The sequence below is a fragment of the Sciurus carolinensis genome, chromosome 2 (genome assembly GCF_902686445.1).
Source record: "Sciurus carolinensis chromosome 2, mSciCar1.2, whole genome shotgun sequence".
Lineage (NCBI taxonomy): Eukaryota > Metazoa > Chordata > Mammalia > Rodentia > Sciuridae > Sciurus > Sciurus carolinensis.
In genome coordinates this window covers 133910179-133936329 of record NC_062214.1, presented here as the reverse complement: position 1 = coordinate 133936329, position 26151 = coordinate 133910179, and the positions used below count along the sequence as shown (strand labels likewise).

At 32.8% G+C, this 26151-nt stretch overlaps 1 protein-coding gene across 3 annotated transcripts in view; it reads right to left on the bottom strand.

Moving 5' to 3' along the window:
• Positions 1 to 12162: 12162 nt before the first annotated feature.
• The window catches only part of Arhgap5 (Rho GTPase activating protein 5), a 77788-nt gene continuing 63799 nt past the window's right edge, over positions 12163 to 26151 (bottom strand). For all 3 annotated transcript variants that reach the window (XM_047539146.1, XM_047539145.1, XM_047539144.1), the window contains 4 exons: positions 24536 to 24613; positions 21373 to 21504; positions 19523 to 19628; positions 12163 to 15100 (listed from right to left, as the gene is read on the bottom strand). In XM_047539146.1, the coding sequence (XP_047395102.1) occupies positions 14773 to 15100; positions 19523 to 19628; positions 21373 to 21504; positions 24536 to 24613 (644 nt within the window). In that variant the 3' untranslated portion in view covers positions 12163 to 14772. The remainder of the gene's footprint in view (positions 15101 to 19522; positions 19629 to 21372; positions 21505 to 24535; positions 24614 to 26151) is intronic.

The window sequence follows — 26151 nt, the reverse complement described above, 5'->3', positions numbered from 1 at the left end:
TGCATGAGGACCTGGGTTCAAGCCCCCGCCCCGAAACACAAATAATGATTATTTTTCTGGCTTGCTGGATCCCTTGGTATGGAAGCCTGAAGTAACTGAATGATAGTCATAAACTTCAATAGTAAGAATTCTCTCTTTTGAAAACATAACCTCTAAATTCACAGAGTTCAGAGTTATAGAATAAAAAGCACAAATTCCCCAAGATGACCACTGGAAATAACCATGATTCCTGAGCTCATATACCTCTTGTTGGTAGATCATTCTGTAGCACTCAGAGACTGAATCTATGGCCAGAAAATGTGTCTTTTCTGATCAAAATAAGCATTGCCCCTTCCAAAGTGAAGGGGGTGCAAAATAACTAACATGCTACCAAGTGTCTGGTTGGTATCCTTGTGAGATGGGTCCTAAAAAGATGGCCTTCTTGAAAAATAATACTGGGGACTCACTGTAAATTTCTTGTTGGAATTTTGGGCAGGTTGGTCATTTTGAAGGGCAGTAGTTAAATAAAACATAGTAATTGGGAGTTTCTTTATAAACCCATACATAGTCCCCAGTTTTGCTACTATGACAATTTTGTGTGACCATTGAGTTAGCATTGAGTAGCTAACGACAAAGCCTGGCTGATGTTAACCAGCGAAATCATGCTAATTGGTTGTACAGTGCTTCTTGCATGTCATATGTACTATGGTGGACATTGACACCCAATACAAAGATTTTCACATTTTTTGCCTAGTCCAGTAAGTCCATCCACATATCTATCCCAGACACCCTCATTCCTAATATCCCAATATTTCTTTTCAGGTCCCTGAGTCTGTATATATGCTAATCTTAAGCCACTTAAGATTAAGTCATTCATAAAAATGAATGACTAAGTATACTACCTGAATCTTTGCTCAAGAGAATTTCCTTTCACTTCTATCAAGTTCACTTCTAAAATGAAGCTAAGGTAAAGATACAGTCCATTTTTAGTTTATTCCCACAACAGAAAGATGACTCAGTTATAAAAAGAGTTTAGATTTTTTTTTTTTTCCTTTTCCACCATCTTGTCATAAGGGACATTCCTGTGCAGTTCATGTTAGTTTGGGACCTCTGGGAAGCAGATGCCAAAATGGAATTGGAAATAAAAGATATTTATTGGGAGAAAACCTGTGAAAGATAAAGAGGTAATAAAAGTAGGCAGGGAAAGTCTGTAAGGCCAGTAACTCCTGCATGGTGTGAAACATGACATAACCAGTAGATTCCCAAGGTCATGGGCCCACTTTGGGAATATCTCTTTTACTGAATGCTCTATTATTTGGGAATTCATGCCTATTGACCAGGTACTTCCTAAGTCCCCAGTCAGTGGTGTTCCTGAGGTTCTGGGAATAGGAAAAGGCAAAATCATACCTGAAATTGATGTCCATTCTTCTGGGAATAAACTGCTTGTCTTTCCAGGACAGAGGAGGCCAAAACTAATCAAAATGTCAGCAAGTGTTTGGTCTCCACAAGGAACAGTACCATATTGGCAGCTCAGCTTTGGTCTCTCTTGCTGGTACACTGGAATTCAGAATAGCTGAACTAGCCTGAATCAGTAGCCAGATCAGCCTTGTTAAGTGAAAGTTTATCTGTGCTCTAGTAACCACTCTACTCATGAGTTCACCATGCCACCAGGGTGCCTGGCTAATGTCAACTGACTGAGTCATCTCATCTATTTGGTAGGTGCCTTGTCTGTGGTTGGGACTTTTCTGGTGGTCATTATTAAATAAGTTAAAAAAATTCATGCTTTGTGCCCATTTGCATATGACCATATATACCTCCACCAAAGAACTCCTTATCTCTGATTTTCTAGTCTTTTCTCTTCTAGGCCCTGACCGACCAGCCAGCCAGGCTATTCATCACAAATGATAAGTCCAAAAATGTTCACCTCAGGCTATTTCTCCTTCTACATAAAGTGTTAATCAGGACCACTACTCATAGTTCCATCTATTGGGAATTTTCTCCCTCACTACTGTCTTTTAAGACTAACCCAGAGTATCAGTTTTGTATGCTACTATTGACAGTAAAACCAGGTACAGTCACAAAAGAAATAACAGAGGCTCAGGAAGACAAAATTCATTATATTCACAAGTTCTAGAGACAGAAGACAGCGTACACCACACAAGGAAAGACACCAGAATGGCCAGGAGTTGGAAAACAGGAATGAGGGGAAAACATTAGACCAGAGCTTTTACTGAAATTTCTGCTATTTCCTACTATTGACACCTCCAATGTCATAGGATCTGCAGTATTGCATGGCCCAAGAATCTAAGTTGCTTGTGCCAAAGGCTGGGCCTTCTGCAGAATTCTTTTCTGTTCTTAACTGCATGAAATCTGGCAGCTTTCCCAGTCACTTGTTATATGGGTCAAAGTGGAATTCCTAGGTGTAGAATAATAGTTCTAAACCAGGGATGATTTTGTTCTCTAGGGTACATTTGGCAGTTTGGAGACATTTTTTTTATTTTCATGACTGGAGTAGAGAGAGTGCTATTGGCATTAACTTGGGTAGAGGCCAAGGATGCTGTTAAACATCCCATCCTTCAATGCACAAGATGGCTCCCTACACAAAGAATTATCTGGTTCCAAATAGTAATAGTGCAAAGGTTGGAAAACCTGCTGCAGAACGTGTTGCCTTCAAAGTCTGAAGAGGCCTACGTATAAGGTGCTGTGTAGTAGGAGATAAAATATGCAGCAAATTTTAAATGATTTGTTCTTAGGTGCTTACAAACATAGGTAATTTAGAATTGCTATATCTTCTTCTGAATTGAACCCTTTATTATGATCAAATGTTCTCTATCTCTACTGATGTTTTTGCCTTACATCTGTCTATGTCAGAGTATGGCAACACCAGCCATTAACATTTATGATTTTTAAGTACTTTTTGCTCACCTGACATAACCAATATTTGCTTATTCTGTGATTAACTTGTCAAAATTTTACAGACTTAATTTCCTCATACTTTGCTTAATACAAATGTTTAAAATGTTTGCATTTCTATTTGAGTTAGATTGCCCTACAATTATATGCTTGTTGAACTTTGTAATCAAGATTATGCTAGTCTCATAAAATCAGTTAAAGTTTCCTTTTTTTGGAGAGGGGTGGAGAGTGCCAGGGATTAAACTCAGGGGCACTTGACCACTGAGCCACATTCCCAGTTCTATTTTGTGCTTTATTTAGAGACAGGGTCTCATTGAGTTGCTTAGTGCCTTGCTTTTGCTGAGGTTGGCTTTGAACTCGAGATCCTCCTGTCTCAGCCTCCCCAGCCGCTGGGAGTACAGGCATACTCTGTGCCCAGAGAGTTTCCTCTTTTTTAGTTTGCTGAATACTTTATATAAGATCTCTATTATCCCTTCCTTAAAATTTAGTCAAATTCACCTGCACAGCGATGTGGACCTGTGTATAAACTTGGAAATTACAAATTCAATTTAACAGGTATCAGACTACTTGTATTTCTTATTCTTTTGATGTAAGTTTTGATAGGTTGTGCTTTGGGAGGAAAAAGGTTTTTTTTTTTTTCACTCAAACTTTCAAACATATTGACATTCAGTTATTTGTAAATCAGTTTATTTATATATAATACTTTTTTCCTTTTAATCTTCAGCCTTATGATTTTTGGTGTGGCCCTTATAAAAGTAGCTTTATTTTTTAAAAATTCAGTCCAACTTTGCATATCATTTAAAATTTTTAAAATTCAGTGCAATTTGCAATTGTTTGGGTTTAAATGTAATATGTACCATATTATATATATATATATTTTTTAATATATATATTTTATTTGTCTCTGTTCTGTTTCCTTTTCTTTCTAACTAAATATTTTTTATTATTCCATTTTCCTCTTCCCATAGGCTTGGATATTACATTCTTTTTACTATTATTTCAGTGGTTATACCAGAAAATACAGCATACATTCTTTTTCCTTTTAGTGCTGGGATCAAACTTAGGGTCTCACATATGCTAGACAAGCATCTTTTTTTCTTTTTCCTGTGATACTGAGGATCAAGAACCAGTGTCTTGCACATATTAACCTAGCACTCTATCACTGAGCTACGTCGTCAGCCCTTTTTATTTTTTGAGACATGTTGTTAAGTTGCTCATGCTGGCCTGGAATTTGTGGATACAACAAAGCGTAGCATTAATGGGTACTCCTCTCTTGGAAAAGCAGAATTTCCAATATAATCTCTATTTATATCTCTTCCAATGTAGATGTCTGATTTTAATTATATATTTAAATCCATAAGACTTGTTTTGTTTTCATACTCATATTAACTTAGATTTACCCATTTTTTTTCCATTCTTACACATCAGGATTATCTTTTGCTTGAAAAACACTCGTCAGTATCCCTCTGCCCCCAGCTTTATTATAGTATTTCTTTTTAGGAACATTTTATACTTTTTTTGAAAATGAGTTGTTTTATTCTTAGAGGCAATTTTTGTTAGATATATTTCTAGGTAAAGATGTCATTTCACTATTATATTTTGACATCTGGATTTTGATTGAGAAAGCAACTTTTAGTTTAAGTGGCACTCACTTGATGACAATCTTTTTCTATGGTCACCTTAAAGATTTTCTTTTTTCTTTTTTTTTTTTTTTTTTTTTTTAGGTGATAAGGAGATGGCGTCCAGAACCCAGGGATGCTCTACCACTGAGCTATGTCCACAGCCCTTTTTATTTATTCTTTTAATTTTGAGATAGAATCCTGCTAAATTGCTCAGGCCAGTCTTGAACTCGTAATCCTCCTGCCTCAGCTTCTTGAGTTGTTGGGATGGGATTACAAGCGTGTCACAACACCTGGCTCGTTTTCATTTTTATTTTGATATTCTTAGGTATGGATCATTTGTAAATCTTTCTGAATACACTGGTTCCTGATAGCTGTAGAAAGAGATAAGCAATTATATATATACATCTTCTGCCTCTGCTTTTTTCTGAAGTATTAACTTTATAAACCTTTATCTCTTTTATTCTCTGTATTTTCTATTCTTTCAGTTCTTGCTGTTTTATTCTATTTTCTACCTTATTTTATTTTTTTGTGATGCTGAGGGTTGAACCCAAGGCACCTTGTAATGCTAAGCATGATTTTACCATTAAGCTAAACCTTCAGCCTTCATTCTATTTCCTTCCGATGGGTCTTTCAGTTCATGAATTCTATCTTCAGTTGTAACTAATCTGTTATAAACCCAACCATTGAGTTTAATATAAATTTTTAAATTGAAAGGCAAATTCATAAAAAGTGTGCATGTCTATGGGGTGCCATGTGATGTTTATATATATATATATATATGCACATTGTTATGTTTAAAATATTTATAATTTTTAAAAACATCTAAAATCTTTTCTTCTATTTTTTTGAAACAGTACAATATTGTTATCTATAGTCACTCTACTGTGCCACAGTATACCAGAACTTTACTCTTATCCTACTGTAACTTAGTACCTATTGATCTACCACTTTCTATCCACCTCTCCTTCCAACTCTCTTCAGCCTCTGGTTAACAATTCTATTCTGAATTTCTATGTGATTAACAATTTTATATCCATCAGGTCATGCAATACTTCTATGTCTGGCTTATTTCACTTGACATAATGATTGCTAGTTCCATCCATGTTGTCCCAAATATCAGAATTTGCTTTTTATGGTTGAAGAATATTCCAATGTGCATATGTACCACTTTTCTTTATGCATTCATCAGTTGATAGATTATTTTTCCATTTCTTGGCTATTGTGAATACTGCTTCAATAAACAGAAGTGCAGAAGTGGGTTTGTTGGATAATATGGTAGCTGTATTTTTAATTTTTTGAGGAAACTTCATACCATTTTCTGCAACAGCTGTATTAATTCACATTCTCACCAAGTGTGCAAAGGTTCTTATACATCCTCACCTGCACTTGTCTTGATAATAGCCATTCTTAATGGTGTGAGGTGATAACTCATTGTCGTTTTGATTTGCATTTCACTGATGACTAGTGATGTTGAACATTATTTTCATAGGGATGTTGGCCATTTGTATGTCCTTCTGAGAAATGTCTACTTAGGTAGACATATTGCCCATTTGAAAAGTGTTGAGTTCCATGCATATTCTGAATATTATACGAGATAGTTTCCAAGTACTTTCTCTCATTCTGTAGCCTGTCTCTTCCCTCAGTTTTCTTGGCTGTGCACTGAGTTCTTATTTACTATGTATTTGGCTCTACGATTTCCATCTGGTACTTTCTAGTTATCTGGTAAACTCTTCATCTTGTCTCTTCAGGTTAGGTAAGCGTATTGAAAACCCTGTGGTTCTGTCAGTTGTATTTCTATTTGTTTTGTGTCCACACATGCCTTGTTACTTTGTGGTAGAGATCTAATTTACAAAACCGTAGTAATACTTGGAAGGCCTTGAACTCCCAATTCCTGACCACCTGTATTTGCAGGAAGCCATCAGAAGTACCTAAGTATTGTCATCCTCTTGGATACTTCCTCCAGAAATCTCTAACAAAAACCCCAAAGAAGTTGCTCCTATAGACAAGTTAACCTGTCTTTTTTTTTTTTTTTTTTTAACTACAATTTATGTCTATTAATACTGCACTACCTTGTTAGGTTTCTGATGTTCTTCGAATTGATTTTTTGTAACAATTTTGTCCACTTTCTAAAGGCCTTCAATTGGGAGGTTGGTTCAAATCATCTTAACATTACAGCAGAAATCCCTTCCTGTTGTTTTAACTCATTTATATTGAAACTATGAGAACGCTTCTGTAAGACAAAGGTATATGAAAAGGGTATAGATATCTGGGAACATTTTGGGGGTTTAACAACAAAAAAGTAATCAAATTTGACTTTTAAAAACTTCACATAAAATGCTTGCAGTCACAGATACCAATCTTGGCACAATGTATAATCTCGGTACAATTAGTACATCATATGTAGGAATGTAAATAACCAACTTGGATCACTGGAAGCCATCTTGGAAGAGAGTTATAGTTCTATAATCAAGTTTGGTGTGTGGTTAGCAGTCTTTCCACATTCTGTATATAAATTTTTCTTCCATATGAAATTCTGGTGTATGAATTCCTACTTCTGGGTTAAGGCTTTTCCATGGTCACTGCATTTCTATGTTCAGTGTGCATTCTCTGTTATCAATTCACTTTAAACACCTTCACAGGTCTCTCCAATATGAACATAATGGATATGAGGCAAATGATCCTTTGATGACCCTCTCCCTGTATCTAATGTATATTTCTCTGTTGATTGCAGATTTTGAGGTGTGGTTTTAATAATTTTCAATGATTACATTTTCTCCATTGTGCTTTCTCTGACATCCAATAAAAACTACCTTCTGAATGAAGCCCTGCTCTCACAATTGTTTCTCTCCTATAAGATTCTCCGTAAGAACCTGAATACTCTCTGGTCAGTGTACTCTGAACATTAGAGAAATCATCTATTAAGTGACTATCATGGTTTTTGGACTCATTATGGATATAGTTTTGATTTTTTAGGGTTAACTACATATCACTTAATCTATGCTATAACTTATTGAAATCTTTACTTAGTAGGCATTAATGTATAGCATATGGAATTGCAATTACTAACCTCTAGTATCAGTCCTTTAGAATAAAGCTGTGAAAACAATTCAGCACTGAAGTATACATCCATCAGTCCTCTTTCAGATGCCTTGTTTCAATAATTTAGTAAACTCTTTAAAAAACATTCCATGTAGTTTTGTTTTGTTTTGTTTTTTAAACTTAGTACTTAACCTAAGATAATTTACTTTGGAAAAAAAGTGATAGGAAGAGAGGGTAACTATCATTCCTTGTAAAAATTTACTCCAATCTGTATTATTTTGAATTAATCTATCATTATTCCACAGACAAAAATTGGAGAGTTTAGCTTTACTAACAATCTATGCCAGGGATCATCAGTCAAGCATAGTTTGTGGGTCAAACTCAACTTTATTGGAACACAACCATGTTCATTAATTTCTGTACTGTATATGGCTAATGGCACACAGCAGCAGAGCTAAGTAGTTCCATAATGATTGTATGACTTGCAAACCATAATGTACTTCCTGCCTTCCCAGAACAAGTTTGCTAACTCCTGAGCTACACCATGAAAATAATACTTAAAATGGACTTTAGGTAATCCAACATTTGTTTTGTAATTAAAGTACTGGCTGAAACAGATTTTAGCTTGTATTTTAAAGGTACATTGCTACTAATAGTTTCTCTCACTTCAAATATTATAATACCAAAACATTCAACAGCTATGCCTAATTGCCAACAAATGAAGAATCAAGAAAAAAATTTCCAAGAAGTAAATCTTGAGAAGATAACTGAAGACTATATTCTCTCAAATAATTAGTAACAAAAGGTGCTGGGAAAACTGGATATCCATATGTAGAAGAATGAAACTAGACTCCTGCCTCTCACCCTACATAGAAGTTAAATCAAAGTGTATCAAAGACTTCAGAATTAGGCCAGAAACTCTGCAACTGTCAAAAAACATACGGTCAAAACTCCATCACATTCATGCAGGAATTGACTTCCTTAACGAGACCCCTAAAGCTCAAGAAAGAAAAACAGGAATCAGTAATTTGATTTTTAATCAAATTAAAAAGTTTCTGCACAGCAAAAGAAATGATTAAGAGCATGAAGACAGTGCCTACAGAAATGGGAAAAAAATCTTTGCCAGCTATTCCTCTGACAGGGGATTAATGTCCAGAATATATTAAGAACTCAAAAAGCTTACCACCCCCCAAAATAAATAATCCAATCAGTAAAATGGGCAAAAGAACTAAACAGACATCTTTCAAAAAGAAACACAAATAGCCAACAAATATATGGGAAAATGTTCAACATCTCTGGCTATTAGGGAAAAGCAGATCAAAACTATACTAAGATTTCATTTCACTCCAGACAGAAAGGAATTATCAGTACAAATAATAAAAACCGGCAAGAATGTGGGGAAAGGAGTACATGCATACTGTACTCCTTTGTTGGTAGAATTGCAAATTAGTGTAACTGCTCTGGCAAGTAGTGTGGAGAGTCCTCATAAAACTGGAAATGGAAACCAGGATAGACCCAGCTATCCCATTCCTTGGTATTTATCCAAAAGAACTAAAATCAGTATACTACAGAGATAGTCACAATGTTTATAGTGGCATAATTCATAATAGCCAAATTATGAAACCAGTTCAGATGGCCATCAATAATTGAATGGATTTAAAAATGTATACACAAAATGGGAGTTTTAATCATAAAAAAGTAAATTAAGGCATTTGCTGATAAGTAGATGGAACTAGAAAAACCATGCTAAGCGAAAAAAGAATAAAAAGTCAAGGGTTGAATGTTTTTTCATATGTGGAAGCTAGAGCAAAATGAGAGGGGTGAGATCAGCTATTATAAAGATACACGGATGATCAGTGAAGGAGAGGGAGGGGAGATGGGAAAGAGGAGAAAATGAAGAACGAATTTAACAAAATCATACTATATGCAGTATAAATATACCACAATGAATTCCCCCTTTATGTACAAGCACCAATCAAAAACAAACAAGTGAAAGGAAGAACAGCAGAGAAAGGATAGGAGGAGGGAGGAGGGGAGGGAAATGGAGTAGAACCAGGGACTAAAATAGAGTAAATCAAATTCCATGCATGTATGATTTTATCAAAATGAACAACTATTATGCATAACTATAATGCAGTAATAAATGAAAAACAATTCACCTACACACAAAAATAAGAGGACTGTAAATTGTTTCTGATTTTACTTATTTTAGGGAAATATTTTAACTCTGCTTCTTTTAACACATAAACTGAGAAAAATAAAATATCAAGAATCTGAAGTAAAAGCCACAAGTGCAAAGCTGATAAAGTATTTTAAGAACTTACAGTAAGAATATGGAAAATACTAAACAGGACAAAATAGTCACAATTCAAGGACCCAAGAAAAAATTATCTGATGAAATACAGACAAAACTAATTTGGGTGAATAGTGAAGTAAAAAACAAAAGGTCAATGCTAAATCCACATCATTTATATTGTTATTAAAAATACAGAATGTTTGAAAAAAGTTAAAATACTGAAAATTTAAACTATTAGGATTGGAGGGTCATTATTAAATGGCTCAAAATAACTTGTACCACTCTAGAATAAAATTGAGCAGGAAGTCTGTACTTTGGGAACAAACCAGTATTGTTCCTCATGTACAAATTCTGAAACAGCTACTTAACAAAGTGCATTCATTGCAGGTCTTAATACTCCTAAGTACAGGTTAAGTATGACTAAACCATACTGCCATCTTTATGTTAATTTCAAGGATTATATATTTACTAACAATTTTTTTATCAACTACTATTGACTTTTCTAAATCACTCCCACTGCCTTCAAAATTTCCGTAGACTAAGTCTATAACTTTTAATTAAGATGTGAACAGTATCAGATGTCACTGCTCTTCCTATCTTCCTCCTCCAGAGATAAAGAGTGTTTATGTGTGAGTAAAATGGTTTATGCATGAAGGATGGTGATGAGGTTCAAATGAACAGCAAAGAGTCTCAAGTTCACTAGTTAGATTTGAACTACTTTATCAAGACTAGTACTTGGATCATATCAAATGACAGGATGTTGGAATATGGATATTAATGCTTATAGTCTTTTCAAGTTCAGAACAATGCTACCATAAGAAAATGATTTTAAAAGTAGTTTCTTCCCTTATTCAAACTTAGAAAATTTTATTTTCAGATATATGATCACCTAAAAGGCTATGAATTTCAATTCAAATACAATAAAAAATTAAACATGCCCCAAATGTACTGAAACAAAAGAGAAGTTATGCAGCCTAAGAATTAAACTGCTTAATTAAGATGATTAAATTCAAGATAAATACAAAGAGTCAAGTCAAACAGACCTCACCAGATCCACAGAATTTGACAGCATACATTATTCAAGTTTGGTTTAATATTTCCAAGCCATGAAAAGAAAACAAAAAATATTATCCTTTAATGTTAAAGTCTCTGCCATAACTAGGATACACTTCAAAATATTTCCAGTGGCTCAAGAATGTCTAGCCACAGCTCAAAATCCAAGTAACATTTGAATTTTAGAAATCTACATATAATCTCATTTCCCTGACCATTTTTAAAATTCAATGTTCATGGGCTGGGGTTGTGGCTCAGTGTTACAGTGCTTGCTTGGCATGCCTGACACACTGGGTGCAATTCTCAGCACCACATATTTAAAAAAAAAAAAAAAAAGATCCATTGACAACTAAAAAATTTAAAAACTTAAAAAAGACCCAATTTTCATCTATATACATCCATTATGAATTTTAGATCTCCTTTTTGGTACAGGGGAAGCACAATAATACATCTTCCTAATAAAAATGCCATCATATTAACATCAATTATTTTTCATATTTTTCTTGAAAAAAATCAGTTCATTTTTACCAACAAAATGGTAAAAATAGAGGCAACTATAACTTAGAATTACACGGCTTCTTTACGTTTTATTTATAGCACTCTTTGTACATCAGAAGCTTCACTGATACTTAATTTACTGCAGCATCCTCTGGGTGAAGCACAAAATTACATTAATTATAAACAAAGAAACAAACCACTTTGACTTTTTAAAATTATATATATATTTATATCCAGTTGACAAATAGCATCACAATTATTACTGTATAAAAAACTAAAATTCACCATGGAAGCTAAGGCCTAAGTTCTTATTCCGATCGATCCCTTTTATTTATATCTAAGAGATATTAGAAATTAGATTCCAGTACCTCAAAATGAAAAAAAAAAAAAAAAAAAAACCAACAAACAAAAAACAAAAACAAAAGGTCTACATTATTTACACACAGTATGGAAAATAAAAGCTGCTTTTTGGCTAAGTTAGATTGCTGTTACCTACAGTATTTACATTGTAAATGTTAAGGGGGAAAAAGCACTACTAAATACCATTTCAAACAGAAATATGTTGTGCGCCTGGAATTTTGTTCTTAAATTACTGGTATATCCTAATAAGTATTTGTTGAATAGTATTTGACTTCTAAAAAATCTACTGAAAGTTTGAAATATAGTACCACTATGCTTCTTTATACTGCTAATCTAGATACTGTTAAATCCAATATTGTAGTTAACTGTAAGCACTGAACTTTAAATGAAACAATGGCAACGTGTGTAGATGGAATTTTATTTAATATTTTAAAATATAATGCCTTGATATTTACCCATTATTATGAGACTATCTACTATTCTTTAAATCCTTTAGGAAGTCTCATATATGATACGTCCCTAAACAGTGAAATCTTCCAGTAACTTACCAGAAAAAAGGTTAATTTGTTATTTTGTTTTTAGAATTATTTTGCTAATATTTAAAAACATATCTAAATCCTTGGCAAAAACAAACACAATCAATTCAGTGTAACAGACTGAGCTTTAAACCGTACTTTAATTTTCAAAAACTGTAACCTACTGGTTGATTGAACTAGAGTATTTAAAATGACTCACTATGAAGTGAGTCAAATCAACAATTAGAAATGCATAGAAAAGCAGAGATAAGATTTGGGAAAGATGTAAGGTTTCATATGGAAAATGGCAAATGCTAATTTTAATAATAAAAATGATACTAAATGCAGATGAATGTTAAATTAACACAGTATAAAAGAGAATAGCTTAAATAAACTGGAATTCACATATTACAATAGCAAAGTTATGACAGAATGAACCAGACACGAACAGTTCTGAAAATTCTTTTTCAGCCTACTTCCAATAGAAATAGTCAGGCTTTTTTCCTGTACATAGTTTGATGCTTTGTCTATACCATATATAGTAGAAAAATAAATTCTTTAGCAACCTAGAAACAGTTTATAAAACTCTTAAAGTTTAATTTTCTTTGCCAGACATGCCAATGTTAAACTGACAGCTATAAATTAAAGCTATATAGACAATAGGTATAAGTAATATAGAACAAGTTAAGAATACTACATTTACCGGATTTTTTTTTTTAAAAATTACTGTACTTTCTTAATTCCTGTGTGCTTTGCAATAGGAATAATAGGGACTTTGTTTTCTTAGAAAAGATAATAACATGTAAGAGTATAACACAAATAAGATAATTTATAATATACATGTACTTCAACAGCAGCCTGGTTCATGTCAACATCTTGGTTCTGAAGTTAAAATTGGAAGTACAATGCCTAGGACATAACAGTTAGGAAAGAATATTTATTTTAGAAAAACTGGAGCAAATCAAACTCTTAGGAGCCTTGAATCTCAAAATCATCTATTTACTATTATACATGTAAGATAACCTTAAAATTGCAGTATGGATGAAGATTACAACATTGATCAAAGTTTATTCTTTACTACACAACATATGATCTAGCAATGGAATACAAACCATTTTCTTTTTTCGGAAAAAAAAAAATGGCCATGGTTTGATAATTAAAGAATTTTGAATAAAGTCTAACAAAATTTACCTGTGCCATCAATTCCAAAAATTTTAATCCACAATTTAGTGCTCTGGTTGTATCTTCACTAACAAAATATTTAACCCCAAAAGCAGCAGTGATTTATAGCAACTCTGGTACCAACATGAAAGGAAAAAATTGGTTTAAAAAATGGTGTAAAAGCCATTTTGGATTTTAGTACAACACATCACAGAAAATAATATGAATACAGGTTTGTAATTTTATATATACACACTCCAAGGAGTCTGTCAGTACCCAAAGTATTTTTATTGCTATATTAGCAATGGGTTTTTTGGATATGTTTCTAAGGGCCACATAAAAATAGATTCAAGGAACAGATTAAATTGAAGTCCTAGATTAAAATGTTTGGTTTAAAGAATTTTCTACAACAAATTTCATGTTTATGAAAAGTTATATAACCTTATATGAAAATGTCATGAAGTATTTCTCTACACTATACTAAATGTATTCCCCAAGAGGGAAAAATTAAAATATCTAAAATATATTAGATTAAGATTACAAGACCATCATAGATCTTTTGAACATGCATCTGTTTACAGAATTAACCGTATACAAAATGTTTATTTCATTATGGACCATAAAGAAATGAGTTGGTGACAACTTTCCTTTGCACGACATTATCAACTCACTTTAGCCACAAGCATGTCCTTGGTATGTGCATAAAAGAAATAGGTTCATTTATCCCTCATCAAATCATTCACAGGTTTACTTAGAAGTAATGATGAAGGTGTAGAAGTGTGAAATATGTTGTGTAATTTTTCTTTCTTTCAAACCACATCCCAAGCATGGCATTAAGTAGCCTGAAATTATGAAATACTTAACTGGGCTTTTAGTTATCTACACAGACTGCTAGAATGTAAATTAAGTTGCCCAAATTAGCACATCAAATAACAAAACCAGCCATAAAGCAGGCTGAAAAGCATTATATGTTTCATATATGTGAGTTTTTAAATCATTTAATTTCTATAGAAAAATTTTATTCACAATATAATGTGACAGAAATTGCCACAGGAATGATATACTGATTGCAATAAGGTTGCATGCAGCAGTAGCTTTGTATTTTATAGCTATTTTTGTTTATAAAAATTAAACCTCTCCAATCATGCTTACCACATGGTCTTAAGATTTGTAATGTAAGTGAATGAGGAATACCATACAGTTCAGAGAGAAAATGTCTCATCATTTTGAATGTGAATTATCTGTACGAAACATGAAGTATTCTATTGAACCCTGAAACATGCATGTTTAGATTTGCTTTTTGTCCAATTTTAGGCTGTCTGCAATCACTTTCTATTTATATAATACCAAGAGGATCCGTCTGTAATTGTGGTTGTATCAGCTGAGGTTGCAATGGTGGTGGTAACTGAAGGGGTACCATTGATTCCACCAATTGTCCTGGGTTTGAAGGTGGTGGAGGAGCCACAGTGTTCCCAGTATCTACAATTTCTCCATTGTAAAAGAAAAATTGACACTGCTGAATGAATGTTTCAACAACAGATTGATGGATCTTAGTGGTAGACAGAAACTCTCGATTTTCAAAATCAGGTCTCATCAGGGTTGGCCAAAAACAGATGGATAAGTTGTCTGCTGTCATTAGGTTGATTTTATTTTGTTGACTAACCCTGAAATTATGAAAGGAAAAAACAGAAATCAGAACTCATGACAATTACAGAATTCCAGAGCTAGATATTATCTCATATTAGTATTATCTTTTATCTTAACTTTGAATTTAAATATCTTTTTCTTATTCAACTGCATTTTAAAAAGGAAATGGAAAAAAAATATTTATTTTTGAGAATACCAGACAGTCTTTTAACAAAGTTGTGCCATAGGGTTTCAAAATTTACATATGGGAAGCCTGAATTTGTATATATACATGGGAAAACCCTAAATTCTTAAGACTATTATGAGATTAAAAACAAAACCCTACAGACTCTAAGACTATCGTGAGATCAAAAAATAAACCAGGATATGCCATCTCTTTCAACCAGCTTTGGAAAACGTACTTTAAAATAACCCAAACAAGAATATTTTGAACTTTCAAAACACTTAGTTTTTAGCATTCCATAAAACAACCTTTTTGTGGGGTTGGTGGAGGGTGGGGTGGGGCACTGGGAATTGAACCCAGGAGTGCTCTACTACTGAATTACATCCCCAGTCCTTTAAAAAAGCTTTTTAGAGACAGGGTCTCTAAAAATTTGAGGCTGGCCTCAAATTTATAATTCTTTTGCCTCAGTCTCCTGAGTGGCTAGAATAATAGGCATGTGCCATTACCTAGTTTCATAAAACAATCTTTTAAATCATTAAATATAGTATATTGTAGAAACTTCATCTGAAAGACAACATTCAGTTCGTAACACATTCTACCTTAGATTTCTTATGATTTAATAATAATTTACAAATGATCATATATAATATTAAGCCATTTCTTTAAATATGGAGGCAAACACTTCTATCATTTTAATAAGCAAGAAATTTAAGAGGCAAATCTTGGGCCAGAACTCAAAATTATTAAATTGGGAAGGATCTTTGGAGTTTATCTAACCTTATTAATTCATACATAAAATAACAGTCCAGAAGCATGTAGGATAGCAGGTAAAAATTTTAAATATGAAAATAAAAAATCCTTTAGATGTAAACCAAAAGAAACCCCCAAATAAAAGTTGTTCATCTGAGGTAAAATATGTGGCCTAAAAATAAATATAGTCTGTGTTAAAAGATGGTAGGTATAGCAGATACAATATAGTGTTTTTATGTAATAGGAAAAGTGCTAGGTTGTGGAAATACTTATAAAGTTGAAAGATGTCACGAGTATGTATATCAGGTCAAAAAGTACAAAGGTATTAAATCATTTAGAAATGAGAGTGGTCAAGCAAAGCTTCTGTTAAGAGGTAATATCTGAGTTAAGTTAAACATGATGAACATGGGAAGAATGGTGGGAAGGAAGGGAATTTCAGTGAAAACAGTGATTGTTAGCTATAGCGTGTATTGGAATCTTTTGGAAGTTTTATTAAAACATACTGCTGGGGAGTACCTGAAGTTTCTGATTCATTATGTCTGGGATGGGGCCTAGTTATGTGAATTCCTAACAAGTACCCAGGTGATGCTGATGCTACTGTTTTGGGGATCACATTTTAGGAACAAGTGAGGCAGTCAGGTCAAGATGTAATGAGAAACTAGATACAAATTGATACTTTTATATTAATTTAACTAATTGCTATTAGTTAAAATACAACAGAGCTTAATTAAGTGATGTCTATGGGAAAAGGAAAGGAGATACAACTGAAGAAGTCAGAACCACCCAGTGTTAAAAAGTGTAGATTTTATCCTAAGAAAATAAAAATGCTATTAAATCACAAGGGATTTTTACAAAAAGATGTTTTAGAAAAAAAGATCATTCTGGCATTGGAAACAAGGAAAAATTAGTAGGGAAACTTGGCAGGGAAAGAGCTCAACTACAACCACCCTAGAGGTCCCTACATAAGAAATAGTAACTAAGTAGTGGCAAGGGAAAGCAAATGGGAAAAAAGAAAATTAGAAAAATCTCATTTGACACTCAGTGGATGTGGACAGTCAAAGAGGATATAACCAAAGAATAATTCCATAGATTAATTTTGTAACTATAGCAACTTTTCAATCACCTCTGATTTATTTTCTCCTTTACTAGAAAGTAAGCTCCATGAAATATGTAGCTATTTTGTTTTGCTCACTAATATGTCCCTAGTACTTTGAGAGTATCTGGCACAAAGAGGGCCTTATCCAATTATAGTCTAGTCAAACATTCGTTTTAAAATTTAAGTCTGATTGTGTTATTTCTTTGCTCTACCCTGGTGGATCGCCACATCATTCATTAAGAGAATGCAAATTCATGCAATACTGCTTTCATAAAGGAAGAGAGGCCTCATCTCTTAAAGAAAAAAAAAATCAGTTAAACTCAATATGGTAATTAGATATGTGTGATTTACATTCTGAAAAATTGCTAACTTGTCATTAAAACATTTTGAGACCAAAGTCAATGGGCTACACTCTGAATAGTACTGCCCTATATAACTCTGCACTATATATTCCTTGCTGACCTCTCTCTTTGACCATTCTTACTCTGTTCTAATCATACAGTTCTAGGCTGTTCCTTAATGTATCAAAGGTACTTTTTGGCTGTGTTAACCGTCATATCACCAGAGCCAAAACCACAGTTCTGGAACACAGTAAATATTTAAGTTAATTATGATGAAGGGCTAGCACTGTTATTCTTTAACTATTCTTTGTCTTCTGCCCTCATTTTCTTCATCTTTTTTGTTTTTGTTTTAGGTAGTGCAACTGATTAAACCCAGGAGTGCTTTATCACTGAGCTACCTTCCTAGCCTTTTTCTTTTTTATTTTAAGCCAGGGTCTTGTTAAATTGCTGAAACTTGTGATCCTCCTACCTCAGCCTTCTGAGATGCTGGGATTAAAGGAGTGCATCACTGCACCCAGTATTCCCTAATCTTTTAATGGAAGTTGTATTTTCATTTCATTAAAACAGTAGTATATTCATAAAATACTTCTATACTTCATGTGAGTTAGGTAAAGTCTGCTATAATATCTAAATACACTGTTATCATTCTACCAACCACTCCTTACAGTACTGTACTAGTCAAAACAAGAAACTGTTAAGTACACTACAATGCTATACGTGTTGGTATGAAAGATTTGTGAAGAGGGTTATAAGAAATGTTAATACAATTTTACTCTACACACTAATAGCAATAATAAACTTTAAACTTCTTTTAAGAAGTATAGAGTAAAATGCACTTTGCAGAGGCCTTGATATTATTTAGTTAAAAAAGTCCCCCCAACCCTGCAGTTATTGACTAATTGCAGTGCTGGGGATCAAACCCAGGGCCTCACACATGCTAGGCAAGCACTCCACCATTGACCTACACCCCTAGTTCTGCAATTCATAAAAATACCAGTAGAAAACATTATGAAGAGTAAACTTAGAAAAAAATTAGTACAAAAACTAACAATCACATTTAGTTCTCAGAACAACTTTGTGAAATATCATTTTTCCCACTTTATAGTTCAGAAAATCAAGACTTAGCAAGAAAAAGTAATTTCCCCAAGGTCATAGAATAGACACATTTTATACTGACACCAGTTTGATTCTGCAAGACTAAGCTTTTAACTATTAACACATTATTACCTTTCATTTAATGAATGTTTTGGGGAATATCATCTTTTCAGAAAAAAAGCAAAAACTTGAAACTATGATAAATGTTAACATTTAGAGATATTACTATAAGGATTAGTGCCCAGCACTTGAGGTAACAGGTTAATTTTTTATAAAATTTCACTGTATTGGTGGGTGCAGTGGTACATGTCTGTAAATCCCAGCAGCTCAGGAAGCCAAGGCAGGAGAACCTCAAGTTCCAAGCAGCCTTAGCAACTTAGTGAGACTCTAAGCAACTTAGCAAGACCCTGTCTCAAAATTTTAAAAAATACAACAAAAAGGGCTGAGGATGTGGCATAGTGATTAAGTGTCCCTAGGTTCAACCCCATGTACAAAAAAAAAAAAAAAAAAAACACCATATGGAATACTTAAAATAAGAAAAATATATAACAGCAACATAGTATGATAGAAGAAACAAATCAAAACTTTTAAGAATTAGATTCTAGGCATAAAATTTGTCACTTATTAGTTATATGATTTGGGGAATATAATTTCCTCTTTGGGCCTCAATTCTTCCAACTACAAATAGACTGATTTAGTTAATTATATGATGGTCACTTTATAAATAAAATCATGATTTATCAGAAATAGTAAGGAACAAGCAGGAGAAGAAAATATACTGATCGTACTCAGTATTCATGTAATTATTTCATGTACAAAAATAACCATATGGTTTTAGATATTAATAGGAAAATATAGACAACCATTATAGAAAAACCAATCATGTTTAGTTTGCATTCCTTTAATAAAATCTACAATTATCCAATTTACAAAGCTTACATTTTTTAAATGAATAGTGCATTTTATTTTACTTTCAAAAACAAAACAAAAATACCTGTTTAGATGTGTTATTACATATCTGAATACATCATAGTTTACAGGATGAAATTTCTTAACAATTTCTTTCAAGGCATGAAGACGTTCTGCTTTATCTGGGATTTCTGTAAAGGTAGTAAAATTTTGTGTGAAACCCACATATTTAAAAATACTTGCTAAAGCTTCCTGTGAACACTTAGTATTAAAAAACAATTAAGAATGTGTTTTACCTGTTTGGATAGGGTAAATAAAAAAGTGCTTAAGAACTTGCTTAATTATCTAAATTAAGAAATTACTTCAACTGACATTACCTATTCAAATAATCAACTATTGCTATAGCCTTTTTATAAGTAAAGCTATTCATCAAAGATCAAAGTGACTCAGCACTGATAAAATGGGAAATGGTATATTAGCAATTTACCCAGGTAATTTATATAACTAGATACTGATTCAGAATTAACTAATTCCTTACAAATCTTCTAGTCTCTTAATATTGATGCTATATATCATAAATATTTCAGGCTTTGTGGTACAACCATTCAACCCTCCAGATGAAGCACAAAAGCAGTAATAAATGATATAACAAATGAATATTGGCCATCTTCCAATAAAACTTTTGCAATCTGAATTATGCATATCTTTAATATGTAATGAGATTTTCTTTTTATTTTGTTGTAATATTCTGAAAATGGCCCTTGGGTCATAGTTGTCTATACACACTCATAATCTACTTATTAAAAATGGTCATTTATAGGTAGTATAAGCATTTTAAGATAATTATTCTTGAAATATATGTAAATTATAAAACAGGGTAACTGAAATGTGGTCCTGTGAAAAATGGAAGATAAGAGATTGCTTTTTTGTTATTGTTTTTTCATTTTGGAGACCAATACAAAAACCATATTATCATGGTAATATAACTAAATACTAACAAATTCTCATGTATCTCATTTTGCTTCTGAACAATTCCTGAAAATGTCCTTAAGTAGGAAAGTTATGGTAAAAAAAAATAAGAAGATCTAAGCTATCAGCTGAACCCGTTTCTTCATTTACAAGCATTACATGATCACGTATAAGGCAACTATACTTTGTGAGACTATACTAAAGTGATTTTTAATTCTCTAAAAAAGTGAAATCGCTTTCATATAATCGAAACTATAATGAAATAGTCTCACTTAAAAGAACTTGATAACTACCAATAAAAAGGAAATATTAAAAAGAAACATTTAGAAAAGACAAATTTTAGCTGTTAATGTAACTCAAGTAGTAGGTTACTTGATGCCCAAATGATGCCTCATTTTCCAGATAAATGAGAACTGGCTTACTGGAAACATCTGAATGATTTGATATCAAAGTAGGAATTAAGTACCACATGTTCCTGCTTTACCTTTTCCAAAAATTACTTAAAATATGAAGACAAAGTTAATTTCCTTGATTTAAAAAAATGTTTTAAATGTGTATACACTTTATGTGTGCAGACCACACACAGGTTAATATTTTACTGAAGTACTTTACATATCTATTCATTTGAAGTATTTAATATTGTTACAGTGCCTCTGAGTTTGAATTAAAAACATAAACCACAGATTTTTAGTACATGTAATGAACTTTGAGTAGCATTTAAGTAATCTGAGAGGCTAACTAAAACTAAATATTCCTAGGTGCCATTCCTGGGGATTCTGATTTTATTTCAGTTTAGAAGAAAACACCTTGAAGAACCAGAGTTCTAGTAAGGTTAACTTTTATAGTTATGTATTTTAGTGTATGATTTGATTTTTAATACTTAGCAATCAATGTCTGAAGACTGCCATCGGCATCTTTCTCAAAACAAAACAAAACAGGAAAAATGAAGAAGAAGTTTATACTCACTTGCTGCTTCCAATAGCTCTGGATGAAGGGAATATGGAATTAAAGGATCTGGAAGATCTGCAAAAAAAGCTTTAAGAGCTCCAGCTACAGCATTTACTGTTACTTCCATTGAGACTAGACTGATATTATGATCTATAAAACAAAAATAAAAATTTTAACTGATTATTTCTCATTAGCCACTTTTCTTTAGATACTGACAAACTGTATAGATCAGGAAAAAGAGAACCAAGCAAGAAGCACTTTCCGTTGTTAATAAAAAGTGCTGTTAGGTTTATCAATATATCAAAGAACTTTACATACTTAGAGGAATTATGTACATAAATTCTAATTTGAACCTTTTAACTTTATATTTAAGATTTTCATATGAAGTTTAAATTTAAGTAGTCATAAGTGAGGTTACAACTTAAAAAATAAGAGTGGAATATACTAAGGGTGTTTTCATAAGGTTAATTTTTTGTAACAAGTTACTGAAATGTAAAAATATGGATCAGCAAAAAGAAAATAATTATCCCCATCACCTAGAAACAATAACTGCTTATGTTTTACAGCCATGTTGCCTTTCAGCTCTTTTCTGTTCATTAAAAAAAAATAACTGCCTAAACATTTGTCCATTTTATATTAGATTTCATTTTTAAAACATTATTAAAGATTATAAAAATTTCACAAGCAACTTTTAAAAACTTTTGCTTTTTCTGGGTAACATTTAATTGTATCACTGCAAATCTGCACAAGTTTTCAGAATAGTTCTAAGAAATAACATATTCTTAGCCGAGAATCTCCAACTGTTAACATCTTGCTCTACAAAAACAATTTTATAAGATTGATCAACTTATGATATTTTATTACTGAGCATTTTGATTGATTTATTTCATTTAAAAGTATTAAAAAGATGCTCTGCTAAATACTTTCGTTCATGTATGAAAGCTTATTTCCTTAGGCTACATTCATTGGATAATAATAGCTACCCAATGAACATACCTAGCACAGAAAATTCTTCACACGCATTATCTCATTATTTTCATGCTCACTCTTGTCACCTCCACTATAGAGATGAGGAATTTGAAATTTAGAAAGATTAACTTTCATGGAACACAAAGACAGTAGGTGGTAAGACAGAAAACAAAACCATGAAATTGAATCCAGGAGCCTTGGTATTAACTACTACTCTGCTTTCATTACTGGATATGAAATTTTATCAGTTTGATATTATAAAGTCTAAACAATTTCTCTTAATATTTTTTTTTAAATGGACTATACGACTACACAATAGTCTTTGGCAAATCATGTATTTCTGTACACATACATGCCACTAAATGACTGATATTTTGCTATTTTTAACAAACAAATTATTTTACATGGTTATTAAGTATTTTACACTTACAGATACACCAGTGGTTCTCCTGCTCTTTTTATTAGGCAGTACTGGGGATTGAAACGTAGTGCCTCACACATACTAGGCCAAGTGCTCTAATTGAGCTACATCCCAATCCTTTATAAAACTTTGAGATAAGGTCTCACTAAATTGCCCAGGCTGGCCTCAAACTGGCTATTCATCTGACTAATCCTTGGGAGAAGTTGAGATTACAGGCATGTATCACCATTCCTGGTCCCCTACCACTTTTTTTTTTTTTTTTTTTTTTTTTTTCTTTTTAATTACCAAAAAACGCTGCAACAAATGCCCGGGTAGGCTTGTGAAAAGGCTTCTGTAACATCAACTGCTAAAAGCAGAATTTCTCTAGTAAAGCTACCTTGATTTTAACTGATATTCACAATTTGCCCTTAAAAGGTACTCAATAGTAAATATGATACTTGTCTGCCTACACTCTATCATACAGTCTTCCACTCTAATAACGTAAACTTTCAATAATTTTTTTTTTTTTTTAAATCATTGGTAGAAGCTAAACATATATTCAAGTATTTACTGGTGACTTTCTTCTGATATAAATGCTTAACCTAGCACTGGTATTCCAACACCATCACTAAGATACTTTGTGTTTGAGTTTCACAGTTTTTGTTTTGCTTGTGGTACTAGGATTGAAGAGTGCTGCTACCACTTCATTCATTACTTTGAGACGGTCTCCTAAGTTGCCAAGGATGGTCTCCAACTTGCAGTCCTCCTGCCTCAGCTGACAGTTGGGACTACAGGCGTGTTCCACTGTACCCAGCTTTATGTTTTATCTGTATTCTCATACAGAATTTTTACATTTTAAGTAGTTCAGTCTACATTACTTTGGTTCACACTTTCTAGTTTTCAAATCAAGTTTAGGAACTTCCCTAATCCAATACCATTAAAAATATTCACTTGTGGTCCCCCTAGTACTTTGGGTTTTCATATTTTTTTTTTTTAACTTAATTTACTTATGAGGAGAAAGGGTATTCAGCTGTAATAATGGTAAATATCAATGACCCCCCCCAGCAACATTTACATTGGATTATCTTTGATATACAAATATGCTGATGTCTCATAAGTCAATTTATTACTTTTCTAATTCTGGTGATGGATTTATGAACTCTGATCATAATCTTTTATTTGTGAGATAGCTTACTGAATTAAGAATATGAACTATTAGAAGAAACAGAGTAGAGTAGCTATAAAATATCTAATCTTGTCCCCCCCAATTTATTTTATACTATTCCCTGCAATCTCAGAATATGACATAGACTTTCGTTATTACTGGAACAAAATCTATAACTTTACTTATTCATTCCATTGGGCCTATGAAAGACTGTTTCAATACTGAAGACCTTCTTTTTCAGTATCTCCTTTCTTACAGCTCCTGTTCTGTCTTCCTATTTCCATTAAAAAAAAAAATTATTACTGTATTTTCTTGACCTACTGCTTATTGTTTTCATCTTCTCCTTTAAATGTATTTTAAATTTTTTTTATCTTCAACTGCCTAAGTCTCTACTAGTCAGCTCCTTAACAATAACAAAAGTTTCTAAAATAATAATTTTCTTGCTAGGGTAAAAACAACAGACTTTTGCCTGCTCTCCTGTACCTTTACTATGGCATCTATTCTATTTAATACTTCTAGTCCCACTTTGAAACTCCCTCCACTAAATATGCATTTCCTTAAGAAGTTTTCAAATACAAATATTCCCACCATGATACTCCAATAAGGAAAATAATAATGATTGTATTTGTACACAATTATCTTCTTACCTTGATCAAACTGCTTTTGAATGTTGTCTTGATCAGTTTTGTTTCCGCTAACACGGTAAAGTCCTTCAGTACATAACCCTAAAAGAACAAAGAAATATTCATGTCTTTAAAAACACATACACAACAAAGAATATACTTAATATTATGTACTTAGTGATTTACCAGAACACGATGATAAAATATTTTTAATAATAAAATATTTTGAGTATTTTATCTTTAAGTTTTTAATGAACTGATTTCTATTTAAAATCATTCAGTATATCCATTTCTGAACAAAGTCAGTAGACAAAATTTTCTCTATTCTTCTAATTGCAGCTTAAAACCCTGAACACAATATGTTTAAAAAAAAAAAAAAAAAAAGCAAAGATTCTTGCTGGGCACAGAGGCACACACCATAATCCCAGCAACTCCAGAGGCTAAGGCAGAAGGATTGCAAGTTCAAAGCCAGCCTCAGGAACTTTAGCAAGACCATAAACAACTTAGTGAGACCCTGTCTTGAAATTTAAAAAGGCTGGAGATATAGCTCAGTGATAAAGTACCTGTGAGTTCAATCCTCAGTACCAAAAACAAAACAAACAAACAAAAAAAAACCCTTCATAGTAGAGCAAAGGTGGACTGGCTTATGATCATAGACCTTTAAGAATGACAGTATAGGAAGTTTCTGTATTTACTTTATGCCTCTTGTGTGTCTTGGACAGGGCAACGGAGAGGCCAGCAGCCCAGAAACACCAATGAGCGCCAATAACCCTTGACCCCAAACTAAACAACAATTAAAAAAAATAACAACAACAAAAAAACACACCAACAAGAAAAGTTTGCTCTTTCTAGTTAAAAAAAAAAAAAAAATCTGGAAAGGTACAGAAGAATAAGACAAAATCTTTTTGACATTAATGGTCCCATTCTAAAGCAAAACATTGAGATCATTCTCTTTACCCTTGTCAATCAGTGGAGGTCTACTGGGGAGACTACAGACTTTCACCCTTGATCATTCATAACAAGGAGTTCCTTATCTTTCTTCAGAGTCAGTAGAGGCTGAATGGAGAGCCTAAACTTCTACTAACACCCAGAGGTCCTAGATGCCCTATCTTCCCCATCATGGGGAAGGGATACAAAGTGGAGACTTGGAACTTTCAACACCTGACAGGTTTGTCCCCTGCTGAATTCAGTGTAGGGCCTACTAAAATAGAAGATTTAAATAAGATCCAAAGTCTCATAATATCCAAAATGACCAGGATATAATAATAACACAAAAATTACTCATTATATGAAAACCCAAGAAAAATCTCTATTATTCTATTATTATGTGATGTGGATTTTAGGGTAGCCATTATAAAATACTTCAATGAACAATTGTGAACACACTGGAAACATGAAAAAGAAAGAGTTTCAGAAAAGAAACAAGGTAAAAAGAAGAACTAAATGGCAAATTCAGAACAAAGACAGTAACAGAAAAAAAACTCACTGGAATGGGCTTAAGAGCAGGACAGAGATGACAAAGAAAATAAATGAACTTGAAGATTTATCAACACAGATTACCAATCTAAATAACAGAAAAAAATCAGACTAAGAAAAATAAGACTTTAGGGACTTGTGGGACAATAAGTAACCTAGCATTT